The 18,656-nt window shown below is 48.7% G+C and overlaps 1 protein-coding gene across 2 annotated transcripts; it reads right to left on the bottom strand.

Moving 5' to 3' along the window:
- Positions 1-382: 382 nt before the first annotated feature.
- On the bottom strand, positions 383-17,017 carry tmem160 (transmembrane protein 160). 2 transcript variants are annotated; one of them, XM_072269859.1, is made up of 4 exons: positions 16,722-17,017; positions 8,254-8,278; positions 5,335-5,427; positions 383-1,716 (listed from the first exon to the last, which is right to left on the bottom strand). In XM_072269859.1, the coding sequence occupies exons 1-4, from the start codon at positions 16,923-16,925 to the stop codon at positions 1,463-1,465; spliced, it is 576 nt and encodes a 191-aa protein (XP_072125960.1). In that variant the 5' UTR covers positions 16,926-17,017; the 3' UTR covers positions 383-1,462. The 2 variants fall into 2 exon arrangements, with proteins under 2 accessions (XP_072125960.1, XP_072125961.1); XM_072269860.1 differs by lacking the exon at positions 16,722-17,017 and adding an exon at positions 16,097-16,241.
- Between the last annotated feature and the right edge of the window lie 1,639 nt (positions 17,018-18,656).

Here is an 18,656-nt window from a genome sequence, read left to right on the forward strand (position 1 = left end):
TTATTTATTGAGGTACAGTGTGGAGTAGGTCCTTCTGCCCTTCCAGCGCACTGGCCAGTAATCCCCCTGATTTAGTATCAGCCGAAACATGGGACAAATTACAATGACCAATTAACCAGAGCACCAGGAGGAAACCCACGGGGTCAAGGGGAGAACATACAAGCTTCTTACACGCAGCGCCAGGAACTGACCACATTCTGGGTGGTAAAAGTTACCCCCCACCCCACCCCCAAGGTTCCTATTAAATCACCCTCCTCTCACCTCCTTCACAGCAGCACCCGAACAGGTGGGCTTACTGACAACCAGGGTAAACCATCAATAAATGCGAATCGATCACATTCCACCCTTGCCATTCTCACACAGAAATCAGGCACACTTTTGAAGTTTTAATATCACTTTTTATTTCATTCAATTTTTTTTTTAAACAGAAAAATGCAAGCCGGCCGAAGTGCTTGGGGTTGAGAGCTCAGTGTTGGGAATGAGCAGCGAGGGTTTCTACGGCACTGGGGAGGGGCTGCTTCTCATTTCCGCACGGCACCCCTATTCACAGCCAGAGCCCAGGAGAGGACAAACGCAGCATTGAAAGATGTGTCAAAAGCACACCATTCAGCCCCTTGCTGATTATTCCTATCCTCCCCATATCCTCTCCGCTCCCGAGGGTGCTAAAGCAATGCCCTTTCGATTATTGCCCCCAAATGCAGACAGGAACAAGGACAATATGCACAACATGCTGGAGGAGCTCAGCAGGTCAGGCAGCATCTATGGATGGGACGAATCAGTCGACGTTTCGGACCGACGCCCTTCACCCAGTCCTGATGGACGGTCTTGTCCGGAAACGTCAGCCAATTATAGCATCCATAGATGCTGCCTGACCTGCTGAGCTGCTCCAGGACATTGCGTGCATCGCTCCAGATTTCCAGCATCCGCAGTACCTCTTGCGCCTCGGAACAAGGGTAAGCTGTTCGGCAGTGGGAGGCGCCGAGCTGCAGCCAAATGCGAATCACTCACAACGCACACATTGCACCTGGGGGCGGTGCGCTGACTGGACAGGGATCGGGAGAAGGGAGCCCCTGCCTGGGAGTTTATTAACCCAGGACTGCAGGGGCCCCTTCTAGCTGCACGAGGCAAGACAGGATAACGCAACGCAGACCAGTGACTTTGTTACAGGCACACATCGGTGGATGAAGCTGCCGACCGCTTCCAACAACTAAACTATTTGCAGGCAGGGAACAGAAAATGAACAGCAGCCACAGGCTCTTAAAATCAATAATTTTCCTTTCTAACCCCCACCCCCACCCCCCAGATTAAATAGAGAGATTTTGCACTTCTATACCCTCCTTTCACCTCCTTATGGATAGTGAGGCACTTCTGGCGCCCCGTCAGCCACGGCACCGTGCGTTACGTACAGGTTTCGACAGGTCCGAATTCCCGCTTCCACCGTCCACTCCACTCCACCCCCCCGCTACTTGTCCGATTTGCCACTGTCCTCTTTCGGCTGGCAGTCCTCGCACTCCTCGTCGTAGACGAACTCCACCTCGAGCCGGCCGATGTAGAGGGAGAGGGCGCAGACCCAGAAGAGCGCCACGGTGCCCACCACCAACCCACTCAGCACGGCCGTGGGCACCGTCAGCATCATCATCCGCCTGAGCAGGAGGAGGTTGGTGATGTAGGACCCGCTCCCGTAGGAGATGCACACTCCGCCGAGGATGAAGAATCCTGGAGGGGCAGAGGACCAGCGGATAACATTAACCAGGCTCACGCCGAACATGCAGCTGCAACAAAGCAGTACCCGCCGTAATCATCCGTGCACAGACATTCAGAAGCTCTGCAAGCTCTGGCAAACTTATTAAGGCCCCAAGTAACAGTTCAGTGTGAAAACCTCTCAGTTACTGTGCACATCTCAAAGTCAAAGTAAGTTTTATTATCAAAGTTCACAGACGTCACCACATCCAACCCCGTGATTCATTTTCCTGTGGGCATACTCAGCAAACCTACAGAATAGTAACTATAAAAGGATCAATGAAAGATCAAGCAGAGTGCAGAAGACAACAAACTGTGCAAATGCAAATGTAAATAAATAGCAATAAATAACAAGAACATGAGATAAAGAGTCCTTAAAGTGAGATCATTGGTTGTGGGAACATCTCAATGGAGGGGCAAGTGAGTGTACATAGGACATAGAAATCTACAGCACATTACAGGTTGTGCTGACCATGTAACCTACTCTAGAAACTGCCTAGAGTTTCCCTACCGCATAGCCCTCTATTTTTCTAAGCTCCATCTACCTATCTAAGAGGCTCGTAAAAGACCCTATTGTATCCACTTCCACCACAGCCGCCAGCAGTGCGTTCCACACACCCACCACTCTCTGTGTGGAAAAACTTACCCTGACATCCCCTCAGTACCCATTTCCAAGCACCTTAAAACTGTGCCCTCTTGTGTTAGCCATTTCAGCCCAAGGGAAAAGCCTCTGACTATCCACACGATCAATGCCTCTCATCACCTTGTACACCTCTATCAGGTCACCTCTCATCCTCCGTCGCTCCAAGGAGAAAAGGCCGAGTTCACTCAACCTATTCTCACAAAGCACGCTCTCCAATCCAGGCAAGATCCTTTTAAGAGTGTAGTTATCCCCTTTTGCTCAAGAGCCTGACGGCTGAGGGTTAGTAACTGTTCTTGAACCTGTTGGACAAGCCCTGAGACACCTGTACCACCCACCTGACGGCAGCAGCCAGAAGAAAGCAATGTCTGGGTGGTGGGGATCTTTAAAGATGGATGCTGCTTTCTGATGACCGCATTTCATGCTCAGTGGTTGGGAGGGCTTCACTGAGCCTGAAGTGGTCACTGGGCTGAATCCACTACCTTGTGTATAGCAACCTTGACAATCTCAGGATCTTCCCTCAAGTGAACTGCCAGATCACTGCTTACGTACAGAATGCAAAAGCCAAATTTACAAAGAAAGTTCCCGATAACAGCAAAACTTCTAGCAGTGGCCCATCAGATCTGCCGAAAGAAGTTAGATATAGAGTGAAGCTTCCTCTACACTGTCCCATCACACACTCCCAGGGCAGGGACAGCACGGGTTAGATACAGAGTGAAGCTCCCTCTACACTGTCCCATCACACACTCCCACGACAGGGACAGCACAGGTTAGATACAGAGTGAAGCTCCCTCTACACCGTCCCATCACACACTCCCAGGACAGGGACAACATGGGTTAGATACAAAGTGAAGCTCCCTCTACACTGTCCCATCACACACTCCCACGACAGGGACAGCACGGGTTAGATACAGAGTGAAGCTCCCTCTACACTGTCCCATCACACACTCCCAGGGCAGGGACAGCACGGGTTAGATACAGAGTGAAGCTCCCTCTACACTGTCCCATCACACACTCCCAGGACAGGGACAACACGGGTTAGATACAGAGTGAAGCTCCCTCTACGCTGTCCCATCACACACTCCCAGGACAGGGAGAGGACAGGTTAGATACAGAATGAAGCTCCCTCTACACTGTCCCATCACACTCTCCCAGGACAGGAATGGCATGAGCAATCACATAAAAAGCAAGCTTGACTTGCCACAAGGGATCCTCTACACTATCCTATAAACCACACCCTGGCCAGAGACAGCAACCCCCTCTACTCTGTGCTATCAAACAGTCCCAGGGCAGGCAGTGCACCCTTCAGATACAGCACAAAGCTCCTCCTAACACTGAAGGTTACAGCATGACAAAGTAACAAGTTCCTTTGATTTCCCTGGAATGCAGAAGACTGGGCAGAGATCTGATAGAGGTTACAAAATTATGAGGGGTATAGATAGGGTAAACACAAGCAGGGTTTTTCCACTGAGGTTAGGTGGGACTACAGCTAGAAGTTATGGGTTAAGGGTGAAAGGTGAAAAGTTGAAGGGGAATGTGAGGGGAAACCTCTTCATTCAGAATGTGGAGAGAGTGAGGAACGAGCTGCCAGCACAAGTGGTGCACGCGAGCTCAATTTCAACGTTTAAGAGAAGTTTGCATAGATACATGAAAGTTAGGGGTATGGAGGGTGATGGTCCCAGTGTAGATCAATGGGAGTAGGCATCTTAAATGGTTTGGCACCAACTAGATGGGTGAAAGGCCTGTTTCTGTGCTATACTTTTCTACAACTTAATAATATGGCTCAGAATTATTTGATTCTACCGCTGGATCCTTTGTAGTTTTCCCAGGAGGAACACTTTGTGCAAGACACCTATGTCATTCACAGCCTCAAATGCTGGACACAATTCACATTATCTCACAGGCCCTTATTATCTTCCCAGTCCACACACACGACCCAACTTGTTGACGGGACACACCCAGTTCACCACTATCCTTCAGGAAGACAGATCAGTTGCCCCAGACCAGGTGGCTCTTGTAAGATAAAGGGACAGAATTACGCTATTCAGCCCATCAAGCCTGCTCTGTTCTTTGTTCAACCTCATTCTCCTACAACCCTCTGCCCATCAGGGAACCTATCAATCTCTGCCTTCAATACACCCAGTGACGGCCTCTATGGCAACAAATTCCACAGATTCTCCGTCATCTCCGTGAAGAAATTCCTCATCTCAGTTTTAAAGGGGCATCCCTTTATTCTGAGGCTGTTCCCTCAGATCTTACTCTCGTACTAATGGAAAATCCTCTCCTTGTCCATGCAGTACAGGCCTTGTCCTCCAGAACGGCTCTGAATGGAGCTATGAGGGAGGATGAAAATGTACCTTGCTCACCGCCATGAGCTACCTATAACTCGACAGCACAGAGCAGAACAACCCACAGACAGGGCTGGGAGGCAGTTCCAGACCCCTGCCCAACCTCGATTTCCACTGCCAGGCCCAGGTACTCTTCAATAATCTTCACTTCCTTTAAGATGCCCCTTAAACCTCTCACTTTTTGCCTCCCTCCCCTGACCTAACCCAGCACAGCACCATCCCTGTACAGGTCCTCCTGAGCTTACGAGCACCCAATTTAAAATTCTGCCTGTGCGTGTGAGGGGCATTTGGGAGACTGGCGGAATATGTCTGCGGACTGCTGCGTAGCTGCAGGAGCGAACTCGGCTCGTGGCTGCATTTCCGACTTGTGAACTGTTCAGGTTTGCAAACAGTCCTCAGGGACAGAAGCTGCAGGCCATTATAATGTAAAGCACATCAGATACGTGCAATAAGATTTAATCCTTATCTGTAGAGAGAGGGAAGAGTAAAGAGGCTCTGTTGTTAGATGAGAAAATTGATGGCCAGTTGGTGGGTGTTCAATCCAAGAGATTGTACGGCTGCTGTATCATGTACGAACACAAGGGGGAGCTGGTTTCTTTGACTCACCGTAAGCTGCCTCCCTCGCCACGTCACTCTGCATGTAAGCCATAACTCCAACTCCAGTGGCCAGCAGACCATTCCGAAACCAGGAGAGAAAACCTGTGGGAGACATGTGCGACGTCACATTGTGAAACCTCAGGCCCACCTATCGGCTGTAAACCCAGTGAATTCCTCAGCTTTGGCATCACAACTGAGGGGGTGAGACTACTCGATGGGCCTAATGGTCTACTGGCTCCTATGTCCCATGGTGTAAAGGCAACCCCTTACTCGGCCTGAGGAGTCTACAACCCGATGTATGAACACTAATAAAATGCTACCTCTTTCCTCCTTTCTCTCCTCCTGATCTCCCTACATCTTCCAACACTCACCCCAGACTGCCCCCCACCCCACCATCACCCTGTTCCCTTAATATCCTCCCCCCACTCTATCTGCCCATCACTCACATACCCCCTCCCAGCATTGTTCACATCTGCCCCCCACCCTCCTCCTCACCACGCTCCGCACACCTCTCCTATCAGCTTTTATACGCAGCCCTTTGTTGCCACCGTTCACCTCTGAGCTTTTGTCACTATTCCACCCCTCCCTCCCCGCCTGGATCACAGAGCACAGAACGATACAGCACAGGCCCTTCAGCCCACAATGCTGTTCTGACCTTTTAATCTACTCTAAGATCAACCTAAACCCTGCCTCCCATACAGCTCTCCATTTTTCTTTCATCCATCTAAGTCTCTTAAATGTACCTAATGCATCTGCGTCTATACTGCTCCTGGCAAAGCGATCCACTCTCTGTGTAAAAAGAAGTGCCTCTGGCACAAGGGGGAGACGGTTTCTTTCACTCTGCTTACACATTCCTTTAAAGCACCTTAAAATGATGCCCTCTCGTATTAGCGTCCAGCAGAATTTCCGGATTAAAGTCCGCAATGCAACCAGAGTTAAAGAGGGCAGCATCATCAAAGTAAAAGCTGGCAGGGTTAGATTTCAAAACAAGAGCCTGACACTCCTCGCCTGGCATCTGTAAGGATGTCGCAAGCAATTAATGGAACAGGTTTCAAAGTTCAAAATGTATTTGTTATCAAAGTACATATATGTCACCATGTACAACCCTGGTATTTATTTTCTTGCAGGCATACTCAATAAATCCAATAACCATAATCGAATCAATAAAAGACCGCACCAATAGGGTGGACTACCAGTGTATACAAGGCAATAAACTGTGTAAATACAAATAGAAAATAACAAACAAATATATATATATATATATATACACACACACACACACACATACAGAGAAGATGAGATAAAGAGTCCTTGAAAGTGAGTCCATAGGCTGTGGGAACATTTCAGTGCTGGGGCAAGTGAAGATGAGTGAAGGGGTACTATCTGTTCCTGAACACTATGCCTCGTCATCTTGTACAACCTTTATCAAGTCGCCTCTCATCCCTTCGGTCCAAAGAGAAAAGCTCCAGCTCACTTAACCTTTCCCCATAGGACAGGCAGCGTCCCAGTACATCTCTTCTGCCCCCTAAGAGCTGGCAGATGATCCAATTATCGTCTGCCAGTTTTTCCTTCACTGTCTCCCCTCCTCACCTTTCAGTACAGAAGAAGGGTGTCAAACCAAGACGTTGACTATCCATTTCCCTCCACAGATGCTGCCTGACCCACTGAGGTCCTCCAGAATCTTGACTATGGCCTAATGACAAACAAGCCTTCATCTGGCACCCAAACCTCTGCCGGAAGCCACCCCGACCATAATCCCACTGGTTTATCTGTTGCCTGAGAGGAATTGGACCTCTCTCTACCCCTCCAATCCCTCAAACTACATCCAGCTGCTGCAGCACAGGAGGCCATTCAGCCCATCAGTCTGTGTCAGCTTCAAGTAGAGTCCCTACCGCTCTACAAGTTATTCTCGTTCAACTGCCTATTCAGGGCCCTGACTGATCCTGTACTGCAGCATCACAGCCAAGTTAAGGCTGAAGACACTCTTGAGGAACAGTACCTCTTATTCCCCCTTGGGAGTTTACAACCCAAAAGCATAAACACTGAATTCTCCAAGTCCTGATCGTTGCTACACTGTGTAAAAAGGTTCCTTCATAAGTGCCGCCCCCCCCAACCCATATCACTTGCCCAAAATATCCGAAGGCAACAGCTTCCCTCTGTTCACCCTCTCTAACGCAACACGATCCAACCTACCTCTGCCAATAACAATCAGCCAGGCTCGAGGGGCTGAATGGCCTAATTCTGCTGAAGAAGCCCCCTTTCAACCTTCTCTACTCCCTGGAAAACAATCCTGGGTCTAACTGCAGAAATATCCCTCCATCAAATCATCCTTCCTGGGACATTTCCAGATCAGGAATGTTGGAACACGTACCTTGATAGCTTTGGCAACCTGACAACAGCCAGCTGAAAATGAACAAGCTGACAATAACATTAAGGTGCAACATCTCATATTCCATCTGGGTATTCTCCAACCTAATGGTACAAATATCAATTTCTCCTTCCATAAACCAATTCACCCCCTTCCTTTATTTCCCAGTCTTTTACTTCCATCTAACACCTCCCCCTGGGTCCCCTCCTCCTTCCCGTTCTCCTCTCCTATCAGATTCTTTCTTCTCCAGCCCTTGACCTTTCCCACCCATTAGGCTTCATCTATCACCTTCCAGCTAGCCCCCTTCCCCTCTTCTCTTTTTATTCTGCCGTCTTCCCCCTTCCTTCCCAGTCCTGATGAAGGTATCGGCCCAAAACGTCGACTGTTTCATTTCCATAGATGCTGCCTGAGCTATTGAGATCCCCCAGCATTTTGTGTGCGTTGCTTTGGATTTCCAGCATCTGTAGAATCCTTCATGTTTATACAGTAGATTATTAATGAAGCACAAGAAAAACCCCATGAAATGCTTTTAATGATTTATACATTAGAAACATTCATACCTGCTTCATGAGCCTTCCTGAGCATCTGTGAAGAGAAAGAAGACAGGTAAAGAAATGACACAAACACTGCCACACAGCATCAATTGTACAGCCAACACTGTAAAAGCCATTCTTTGTTGCAATGCCTTAGCAGGCCACTTGATGGGAGGTTCGATATCTTGTCCTGGTGAGGCACCAGTGGTTTTTAAACCTGGGCAGTATCCTCTCCAGGAGCTCAGAATCTTCGCTGAACTTCTCCGAACTTTGGAACCATTAAATGGTGTGAGCCCATGAGACGCAAAGAGAAAATGCTCGAAACACTCGGCAGACCAGCCAGCCTCCAGAGGACAGAGATGTACAGTTCACGTTTCTAATCAATCTACTTCATTAGAAGCGAGAACACAGTTATGATTTCCACATCTAAAGGAAAAGATGTGCGACACAATCGCGTAGCGGTTAGTGTAAACGCCATTAAAGTGCCAGCGACCTGGGGTCAATTCCCGCTGCTGTCTGTAATGAGTTTGTACATTCTCCCCGTGACTGTGTGGGTTTCCTCCGGGTGCTCTGGTTTCCTCCCACAGTCCAGGTTAGTAGGTTAATTGGTCACATGGGTGTAATTGGGTTGTAAGGGCCAGTTAGCGTGCTGTCTCTAAAACAAAGGACAAAGAAAACATAGGGAATGCTTCTCATCTGTTAAGGACCTAGATTGTTCAGGTGATACCATGAGTCCAAGGAGCAGAATTACGCAATTCAGCCCATCGAATCTGCTCCACTGTTCCATCATGGCTGATTTATTATCCCTCATAACCCCTTTCTCCTGCCTTCTCCCCATAACCTTTGACACCCTGATTAATCAAGAACCAGTCGATCTCTCCTTAAAATATACCCAATGCTTTGGCAATGAATTCCATAGATTCACCACTCTCTGGCTAAAGACATTTTTCCTCATCTCTGTTCAAAATTGACATTCCTCTATTCTGAGGCTGTGCCCTTTGGCCCTAGAGTCACCCACTATGGGAAACATCCTCTCCACATCCACTCAATCTAGACCTTTCAACATTCAACAGATTTCAATGAGACCTCTCCCCCACCAATTCCTCTGAATTCCAGTGAGTACATCAAACACTCCTCATATGTTAACCCTTTCATTCCTGGGATCATTCTCCTGCACTTCCTCTGGATCCTCCCCAGTGCCAGCACATCCTTTGGATAACAAGCCCAAAGCAGCACCCAATACTCCAAGTGCAGTCTGACCAATGCCTTATAAAGCCTCAGCATTACACCCTTGCCCTTATATTCTAGTCCTTTTGAAATTAATAATAACATTGCATTTGCTTTCCTTACCACCAACTCAACCTGCAAATCAACCTCTAGGGAATCCTGCACGAGGACTCCCGTGTCCTTTTCCACCTCCGATTTTTGAATTTTCTCCCCATTTACAAAACAGCCCGTGCCTTTATTCCATCTACCAAAGTGCATGACCATACACTTCACTACGCTATATCCCATCTGACACTGCTTTGCCCATTCCGCCAACCTGACCAAGTCCTTCTGCAGATACCTTGCTTCCTCAGCACTACCTGCCCCTCCACCAATCTTCATATCGTCTGCAAACTTGGCCACAAAGCCATCAACTCCTCCATCCAAATAAGCAGAAGTGATACCAACACAGACTCCTACGGAACACCACTAGTCACTGGCAGCCAACCAGAAAAGGACTCCTTTATTCCCACTCGTCGCCTCCTGCCAATCAGCCATTACCTTATCCATGCTCCTGTAATACCACGAGCTCTTAACTTGTCAAAGGCCTTCTGAAAATCCAAGCACAGAACATCAACCAATTCTTCTTTGTCTATCTTGTTTGTTATTTTCTCAAGGAATGCCAACAGATTTGTCCTCCCTTCAGAAAACCACGATTACTTCAGCCTATTTTATCATATGCCTCCAAGTACCTCAAAGCCACATCAGTAATATTTGATTCCAACATCTTTCCAACAATGGATGTCAGGCTAACTGCCCTATAATTTCCTTTTTTCCGCCTCCCTCCCTTAGAGCAGAGTGACATTTGAAATTTTCCAGTCCTCCAGAGCCATTCCAGAATCTAGTGATTACTAACGCCTCCACAATCTCTTCAGCTAACGCTTTCAGAATCCTGGGGTGTAGTCCATCTGGTCCAAGTGACTTATCTACTGCCAGACCTTTCCAGCTTCCCAAGCACCTTCTTCTTAGTAATTGCTAAGGTCCTGCTTTTCAGCTTTCTGCCTAATTCCCTATATTCTCTCTTCAGGACCTTCTCCCTTTTCCTACCCATGTCGTTGGAACCACGACTTCCGGCTGTTCACCCTCCCCCTTTAGAATGCCGTGGACCCAATCCCGGTGTCTGAATCTGCTTTCTGCTCCTTTAGCTATGGAATCTCTATCGCTACTGCACTCCTCTCCTCTCTTCTGAGTCACGGAGCCAGACTCAGTGCCAGAGACGCGGTTGCTGTGGCCTCCCCGGTAAGTCATCCCCCACAACAGTATCCAAAGTGGTACACTTATTATTGAGGGGGATCGGCCACAGGGGTACTATTCCCTTTCCCTCTCCTGACAGTCACCCAGGTACCTGTCCCCTGCAACCTACGGGTGTACTACCTCGCTGTAGCTCTTATCCACCACCTCCTCATTCTCCCGTATGGGCTGAAGGTCAGAGAGATGCAGCTCCAATTCCTAAACACGGTCTAAACACGGAGCTGAAGTTCGATGCACCTTGTGCAGATGTAGTTATCAGGGAAACTTGAGGTCTCCTGAATTTCCCACATCTAACATAAGGAACCTCTGGATCACTTCTCAGCACACTGCATACTAATAGAAAATAAAACTCAATAGAAATGCTCTTAGTTATTTAGAACCTCCACTCGTGCTTACCTAAGCCTGTTGAGCAACTCTAACAATGCCCCACTCCAACAGTGGCCGCTCCGCTTACACCTCCTTTCTTTATATTGGCCTTGCATTGATAGCCACCCACTGAGAAAAAGCCGACAAACACCCGAGCTCTTTTTAAACCTTGTACTGTGTCATCAATAAACGACCTCTCGCGCTGAGTGCTGCCCGTCAAATTTAAAAAAGCTTTTGCAGCCTTCTAGTTAACAAGGGCACTGAGGCCTCCTTACAATGGTAGCACGACGCTTTACAGTAACAGCAACCCCGGTTCAATTCCCACTGCTGCCTGTAAGGAGTTTGTACGTTCTCTCCGTGACCGCGTGGGTTTCCTCCAGATTTCCTCCTACAGTCCAAAGATGTCCCAGTTGGTAGGTTAATTGGTCATTGTAAATTGTCCCGTGATTAGGCTAGGGTTAAATCGAGGGATTGCTGGGAGTCTCAAAGGGCCTTTTCCACACCGTATCTCAATAAATAAATCATAGCTACAACCCAGCATATAAAGTCACAAGATAATATTAACTCAACATTCAAATCGCAAGCGGCTGCAGTTTCTGACTTTCATATTTTTATAGATATCATCAGCTGATCTACTACCAGCACAGCTTTACTGACACAGCAAACGTGGCCCAGATCGTGCTTGCAATGTTCACTTTAATACTTAATGGTACTGATCCATGGCATAAAAAAGATCGGCAACACCCGTCCAATATCACACCATCTTTTTAACTTTGCCTAAATTTGTTTGCGCAGACTGAGAAAGAACAAAAAACTGCATTTATCGTTAAATTACATCCCTTCATAAATAAGAACACATCCCACTTCCAATACCCAAATCAAAGCCTACCCTCGCAACAAACTGCATCCATAGAGTGGCCCTACCATCAAGAATTTGTCTCCCCACCCACCCCCCACACCAGCCTGTCACAGCAAAAACGGGCTAATGTTTTTCAGAATTTCACACCAAGCTGTGAACCAGACTTGGAATGTACCTCAGCCAATGAATGGCACAGGAACCCATTCAGCCCATCAGATCTAGGTCAGTACCCCGTCAGTCCCTTTCACCCGTACGTCTGTAGATTAGTCACTTACACAATTTTGGGGTTTTTGTCTCCACTTCAAAACTTACACTTAAGTTTGAGTGCCTTCTTTCAGACAAAGCATTGAACATCCAGAAATTTCTCCTCCCTCCCCTCTTCTCTCTTTTTCCATTCCCCATTCTGGCTGCCCTCTCACCCCTTCGCTTCTCCTCAATTGCCTTGCCCAACATCTCCCTGAGGTGCCCCACCTCCCTCCCTTTCTCCCGTGCGCCACCCTCCTCTCATCAGATTCCTCCTTCCTCAACCCTTTACCTTTTCCACTATCACCTCCCAGCTTCTCAATCCATTCCCCCTCCCCCACCCAGATTTCCTCTCACCTGGCTTCACCTTTCACCCGGGTGCTCGTCATTCCCTCCCACCCTCACACGCCCCCAACCTTCTTATTCCAGATTCTTCCCCCTTCCTTTCTGGTCCTGATGGAAGACCTCAGCCTGAAATTGTTCATTCTTCTCAACAGATACTGCCTGATCTGCTGAGTTCCTTCAGCTTTCAAAGTACATTTATCATCAAAGTATGTATATTATATATAATCCTGAGATCGTCCCCTTACAGGCAGCCACAAAACAAGGGAACCCAATAGATCTCATTGAAAAAGACCGTTTAACTCCCCCAGGAGAAAACCTGCAGATGCTGGAATCTAAGCAACACACACAGAATGCTGGAGGAACTCAACAGGCCAGGCAGCGTCTGTGGAAAAGAGTAAACAGTCGACCTCTGGTCCTGATGAAGAGTTTCAGCCCGAACAGTCAACTGCACTCTTTTCCTGGCCTGGCCTGCTGAGTTCCTCCAGCATTCTGTGTGCGTTGGTCCGTCAAACACCCAACGTGCAGGAAAGAAAAATTAATTGGTGCAAACAATAAAAGTAATCAAATGACTGAAGTTGACGAAAGTGAGTCCCCAGCCACGAAGGCAGTCAACACTCCAGCTGGTCCAAGATCCCGTTAGTTGTGGGCCACGGCCTCAGTTCAGCGCAGGGACGAGTAAACCTGGCAGGGCAGCAAGCTGACCCAACCCATCTCTTGCCTCCAGTCCCAATATCCTGACCTTTTCAATCTGGCCAGGTGATGAAATTGTCCAAACCACAGGTTGCTCCTCACTCTCACACCTGGACCCTACTGCTTCGATACACTCTCAGGCGTATTAAACAAAGGCTCTGTCAGCCCCAGGATCCCATGGCACTGTCCTGAAGAGCAGGAGAGTTTTTCATGATGTCCTGACCAATTTTTATTCTTCAATCAACATGACTGAACACAGGGCCATCATATGATCACCGGCATGTGACGTGAAATTTGTTAACTTAGCAGCAGCAGCTCAATGCAATACATAATCCAGCAGAGAGAAAATAATAATAATGAAATAAAACAACAATAAGTAATCAAGTAAATCAATTACATATATTGAATAGATTTTTTTTAAAAACATGCAAAACCAGAAATACTGTGTATTAAAAAAGTGAGGAAGTGTCCAAAGCTTCAATGTCCATTTAGGAACCGGATGGGTGAGGGGAAGAAGCTCACTTCGCCACTGTCACATTGCTTCCAGTTCGAGCATGCTGCTCTCCTGTTTCCCACCGCGATCACACACCGCATTTAAACTAATTGCAGGGAGTTTAGGAATATCCCGCAGCAGCAGAAAAATGCAACTTTACAGGGGGTGATAAAACTTCTATGCCTCCCAAGAAGCTGGCCGGTTTGGGTGCCTCTCACACCACGGCACCGGCCCACAACTCCAGCCACGAACGCATTTTAAAAAGTTCCCCATTCCCACAGCACTTGGTCACCAATGCAACAGGCTGCATTTGCATAGCGCCCACCACCACAAACAATTTCTCCCACAACCCCCAGCACAGCAACAGCAAATATTTTAACAACTTTTGACTCCAAGACTCTGACTGCGTACCAAGATGTTTTTCAGCCAGTGAGTGGCAGGACAGACTGTTCAGCCCATCTGACCTGGCCCATCAGTCTCGTCTCTTTCACCCGTTACTCCTTATGCTCACCAAGTTCCTTTGCCACCCACCCAAACTAAGGGGAATTTTACCACGGCCAATGAACCTACCAACCCATTACGCAAGAGGAGACTGGAGCTCCCTGGGGGAAACACCCTCCCCCCATGCAGTCACAGGGAGAAGGTGGGTGCATGAACAGAACCCCAGGTCAGGATTGAATCTGACACTCTACCTGCTGGAGTCGTTTTCCCCTGTCATAAGGGAAGCACTGTCAAACTATGCATAGCAAGTTCCCACATAACAATAAGCACCTCGTAAACACAAGGAATTCTGCAGATGCTGGAAATTCAAGCAACACACATCAAAGTTGCTGGTGAACGCAGCAGGCCAGGCAGCATCTCTAGGAAGAGGTACAGTCGACGTTTTGGGCCGAGACCCTTCGTCAGGACTAACTGAAGGAAGAGCTAGTAAGAGATTTGAAAGTGGGAGGGGGAGGGGGAGATCTGAAATGATAGGAGAAGACAGGAGGGGGAGGGATGGAGCCAAGAGCTGGACAGGTGATTAGCAAAAGGGATATGAGAGGATCATGGGACAGGAGGCTCAGGGAGAAAGAAAAGGGGGAGGGGGGAAAACCCAGAGGATGGGCAAGGGGTATAGTCAGAGGGAAAGAGGGAGAAAAAGGAGAGAGAGAAAAAGAATGTGTGTATATAAATAAATAACGGATGGAATACGAGGGGGAGGTGGGGCATCAGCGGAAGTTAGAGAAGTCGATGTTCATGCCATCAGGTTGGAGGCTACCCAGACGGAATATAAGGTGTTGTTCCTCCAACCTGAGTGTGGCCATCTTTACAGTAGAGGAGGCCGTGGATAGACATGTCAGAATGGGAATGGGATGGGGAATTAAAATCAGGACATCTATGCTCTGTTCACCAGAGAAAGCAGGATCTCCCAGTGGCCACACATTTTAATTCCACATCCCATTTCCATTCTGACATGTCTATCCACGGCCTCCTCTACCGTAAAGATGAAGCCACACTCAGGTTGGAGGAACAACACCTTATATTCCGTCTGGGTAGCCTCCAACCTGATGGCATGAACATCGACTTCTCTAACTTCCGCTGATGCCCCACCTCCCCCTCGTATTCCATCCGTTATTTATTTATATACACACATTCTTTTTCTCTCTCTCCTTTTTCTCCCTCTTTCCCTCTGACTATACCCCTTGCCCATCCTCTAGGTCCCCCCCCCTTGTCTTTCTTCCCAGACCTCCTGTCCCATGATCCTCTCTTATCCCTTTTGCCTATCAACCGTCCAGCTCTTGGCTCTATCCCTCCCCCTCCTGTCTTCTCCTATCATTTTGGATCTCCTCCTCCCCCTCCAACTTTCAAATCCCTTACTCACTCTTCCTTCAGTTAGTCCTGACGAAGGGTCTCGGCCCGAAACGTCGACTGCACCTCTTCCTAGAGATGCTGCCTGGCCTGCTGCGTTCACCAGCAACTTTGATGTGTGTTGCTTGAATTTCCAGCATCTGCAGAATTCCTGTTGTTTACCTTATATTCCGTCTAGGTAGCCTCCAACCTGATGGCATGAACACTGAGTTCTCTAACTTCCGCTAATGCCCCACCTCCCCCTCGTACCCCATCCGTTATTTATTTATGTACACACATTCTTTCTCTCTCTCTCCTTTTTCTCCCTCTGTCCCTCTGACTATACCCCTTGCCCATCCTCTGGTTTTCTCCCCCCCCTCCCCCTTTCTTTCTCCCCGGACCTCCTGTTCCATGATCCTCTCGTATCCCTTTTGCCAATCACCTGTCCAGCTCTTGTCTCCATCCTTCCCCCTCCTGTCTTCTCCTATCATTTCGGATCTCCCCCTCCCCCTTTCAAATCTCTTACTCACTCTTCCTTCAGTTAGTCCTGACGAAGGGTCTTGGCCTGAAACGTCGACTGTACCTCTTCCTACAGATGCTGCCTGGCCTGCTGCGTTCACCAGCAACTTTGATGTGAGTTGCATGATTCAGGAACAGCTCCTTCCCCTCTGACATCCGATTTCTGAATGGACATTGAACCCGTGAACACTTCCTCACTACTTTTCTATTTCTACACTACTTATTTAATTATTTAAAATATATAGCCTGACTGTAATCCACAGGGTTTTTCCTCTATTATAATGTACTGCTGTCGCAAAGACAACAAATTTCACAACCATATGCCGGTGACAGTAAACCCGATTCTGGTAAAAGAAAGTGCAAACGCCAACTGGATGGAACAAGTCACATCTCACTGAAGGGTGGGATAGACTCAGGGCCTGAGTGGCCTCCTCCCGGCACGCAGGAGAGATCCCCATGGACGGACGAGAGACGGGAGCATCCTAAGAGAAATGCCACGCTTATAACCTTAACATTTCGTCGCATTGCACGATATTTTAAATATTTCACTGCAATAACATGCGTTTGATTTAACTGCATTTTGATTGCACGGTGGCTTAGCATTGCGCTCAGTGCAGGACACCCAGCTCTTCTCACCCAAGCATCCGCCCTGTCCAGTGCGGTCACCCCCGGTTGCCCCGTACCCGAGGTCGCTGCTCCCTCTCGGGGACCAGGCCCAACCCCGGACCTGGCTCCGGCTCGGCTCTGGTTTCCTCTCCCGCTGCACAAGCCGAAGCTCCTGCCGCTAAAGTGCGAGTAAAGGCGCCGGCGGAAAACGCCGAGAGCCCGGAAAGACGCCATCAGATAAGTGCGGCGGCTGAGCGGCGAAAGTCGACCCGCATCGCCACTGTCTTCTCCCGGACGTCGGTCGGTCGGTCCTCCGGGCGCACGGCGGCGCTGCTCAGGAACAATAGCGACGCCCCTCGGCGGTCGGAGTACGGAACTGCAACTCTGGAGTGCAGCGCCTCTGCCATCGGAGGACTGAACTGCAACTTCCCGTTCACAGCGCCACCCAGAGCTCGGAGGGCTCCGACTCCGTGGCTCCACTTTCGAGCACAGCACCCCTGACGGTGGGAGGACTGAATATAAATAATGTGTGTGTGTGTGTGTGTGTGTGTGTGTGTGTGTGTGTGTGTGTGTGTGTGTGTGTGTGTGTGTGTGTGTGTGTGTATATAAAATAATTATTTTAAATCGTTAAGAGTGTGTGCCCTCGGGCCCCTGTACCTCCTCCCTGATGGTGACAATGAGAAGAGGTGATGGGGATGGGGGTCCTGCTTTTTTGAGGGAATGCTTCTTGAAGATGTCCTGGATGCCAAGGAAGCTAGTGCCCACGATGGAGCTGACAAGAGTTCACAACTTACTGCAGGTTATTTCGATCCTGTGTCGTGGACCCTTCCCCTGCCTCCCCCACCCCGGCATACCAGACGGTGATGCAGCCAGTGACAATGCTCTCCACAGCCACCTCTGTAGAAGTTTGCGAGTGTTTTAGGTGACAAACCAGATCTGATCAAACTCCTTATGAAATACAGCCGCTGTTGTGCCTTCTTTGTAGCTGCATCATGACCCGGGTACATTGACAGGTTGACCAATGCTCCAGATCCTAAATTGTTTACTGATTCTATCTCCCCAGACACTGACTGACCTGCTGAGGTGTGTTTTTGTCTTGGGCTTTCAGTACCTGTCTTTGTGCTGGTTTTCAGTCCTACCTCCCCTTAGCCGTCAGAGGACCCAGCTGTTCCCTCCGACACCCCAGTGAGAGGGAAATACCACCACTGGTTGGTTAGAGTACTCAGTTACAGCAGGCCGGGCACAGCACCTCCCGCCAGTCAGAGGACTCGATTGCACACTTGCAATCAGGATAGTGGCATCACCTGGTGGGTGGGTGAACTGAGGAATGAGCAAAGAGGTGATGGGCTGAATAACAGCCTCTTTGATAAGGAGCCCCCAAGTATGTGAGGATCCAGGCTACATCACTGCTTATTACAGAGGCACTCCCGTGGACTGGTCTCTGTGTCCCATTTTGCACCAATGTCTTCTTTTCGATTGCGTTATGTATATTACATGAATCCACACAATGAGACACCAGAAGGTCCTCTGTATCTTCTGGCCAAGAAAGATCTCCAAACACACCCTACTCCTTCAATGTTGTCAAGAGGACATGGCCACAATCATCGCGAGGAAATGCTGGATGGATTGGGCACGTGATGAAAAGAGAGGCCAACTCCATCATCAGGACAACACTTCATTAGACCCCTGAAGGACGGAGGAAATGCGGGAGACGAAGGAAAACTTGGCACTGTGCCATACAGGCAGAAACGAGGACCATGGACCAACCACACCTGGGGCATGGTAGGGAAGATGGCCAAGGACAGAGAGAGATGTTGTACCTTCACTACTGCCCTAAATACCAGTATCGTGACGGGCGGTAACTAACCACATGCCTGTGATGGTGCTGCAAGCAATTTTTTTCATTGCACCCAGATGTCATCGTACCTGTGCATGTTTGACCTGTTTGGCATGGGCGACCCTACC

Source organism: Mobula birostris, chromosome 10 (assembly GCF_030028105.1).
Source record: "Mobula birostris isolate sMobBir1 chromosome 10, sMobBir1.hap1, whole genome shotgun sequence".
Lineage (NCBI taxonomy): Eukaryota > Metazoa > Chordata > Chondrichthyes > Myliobatiformes > Myliobatidae > Mobula > Mobula birostris.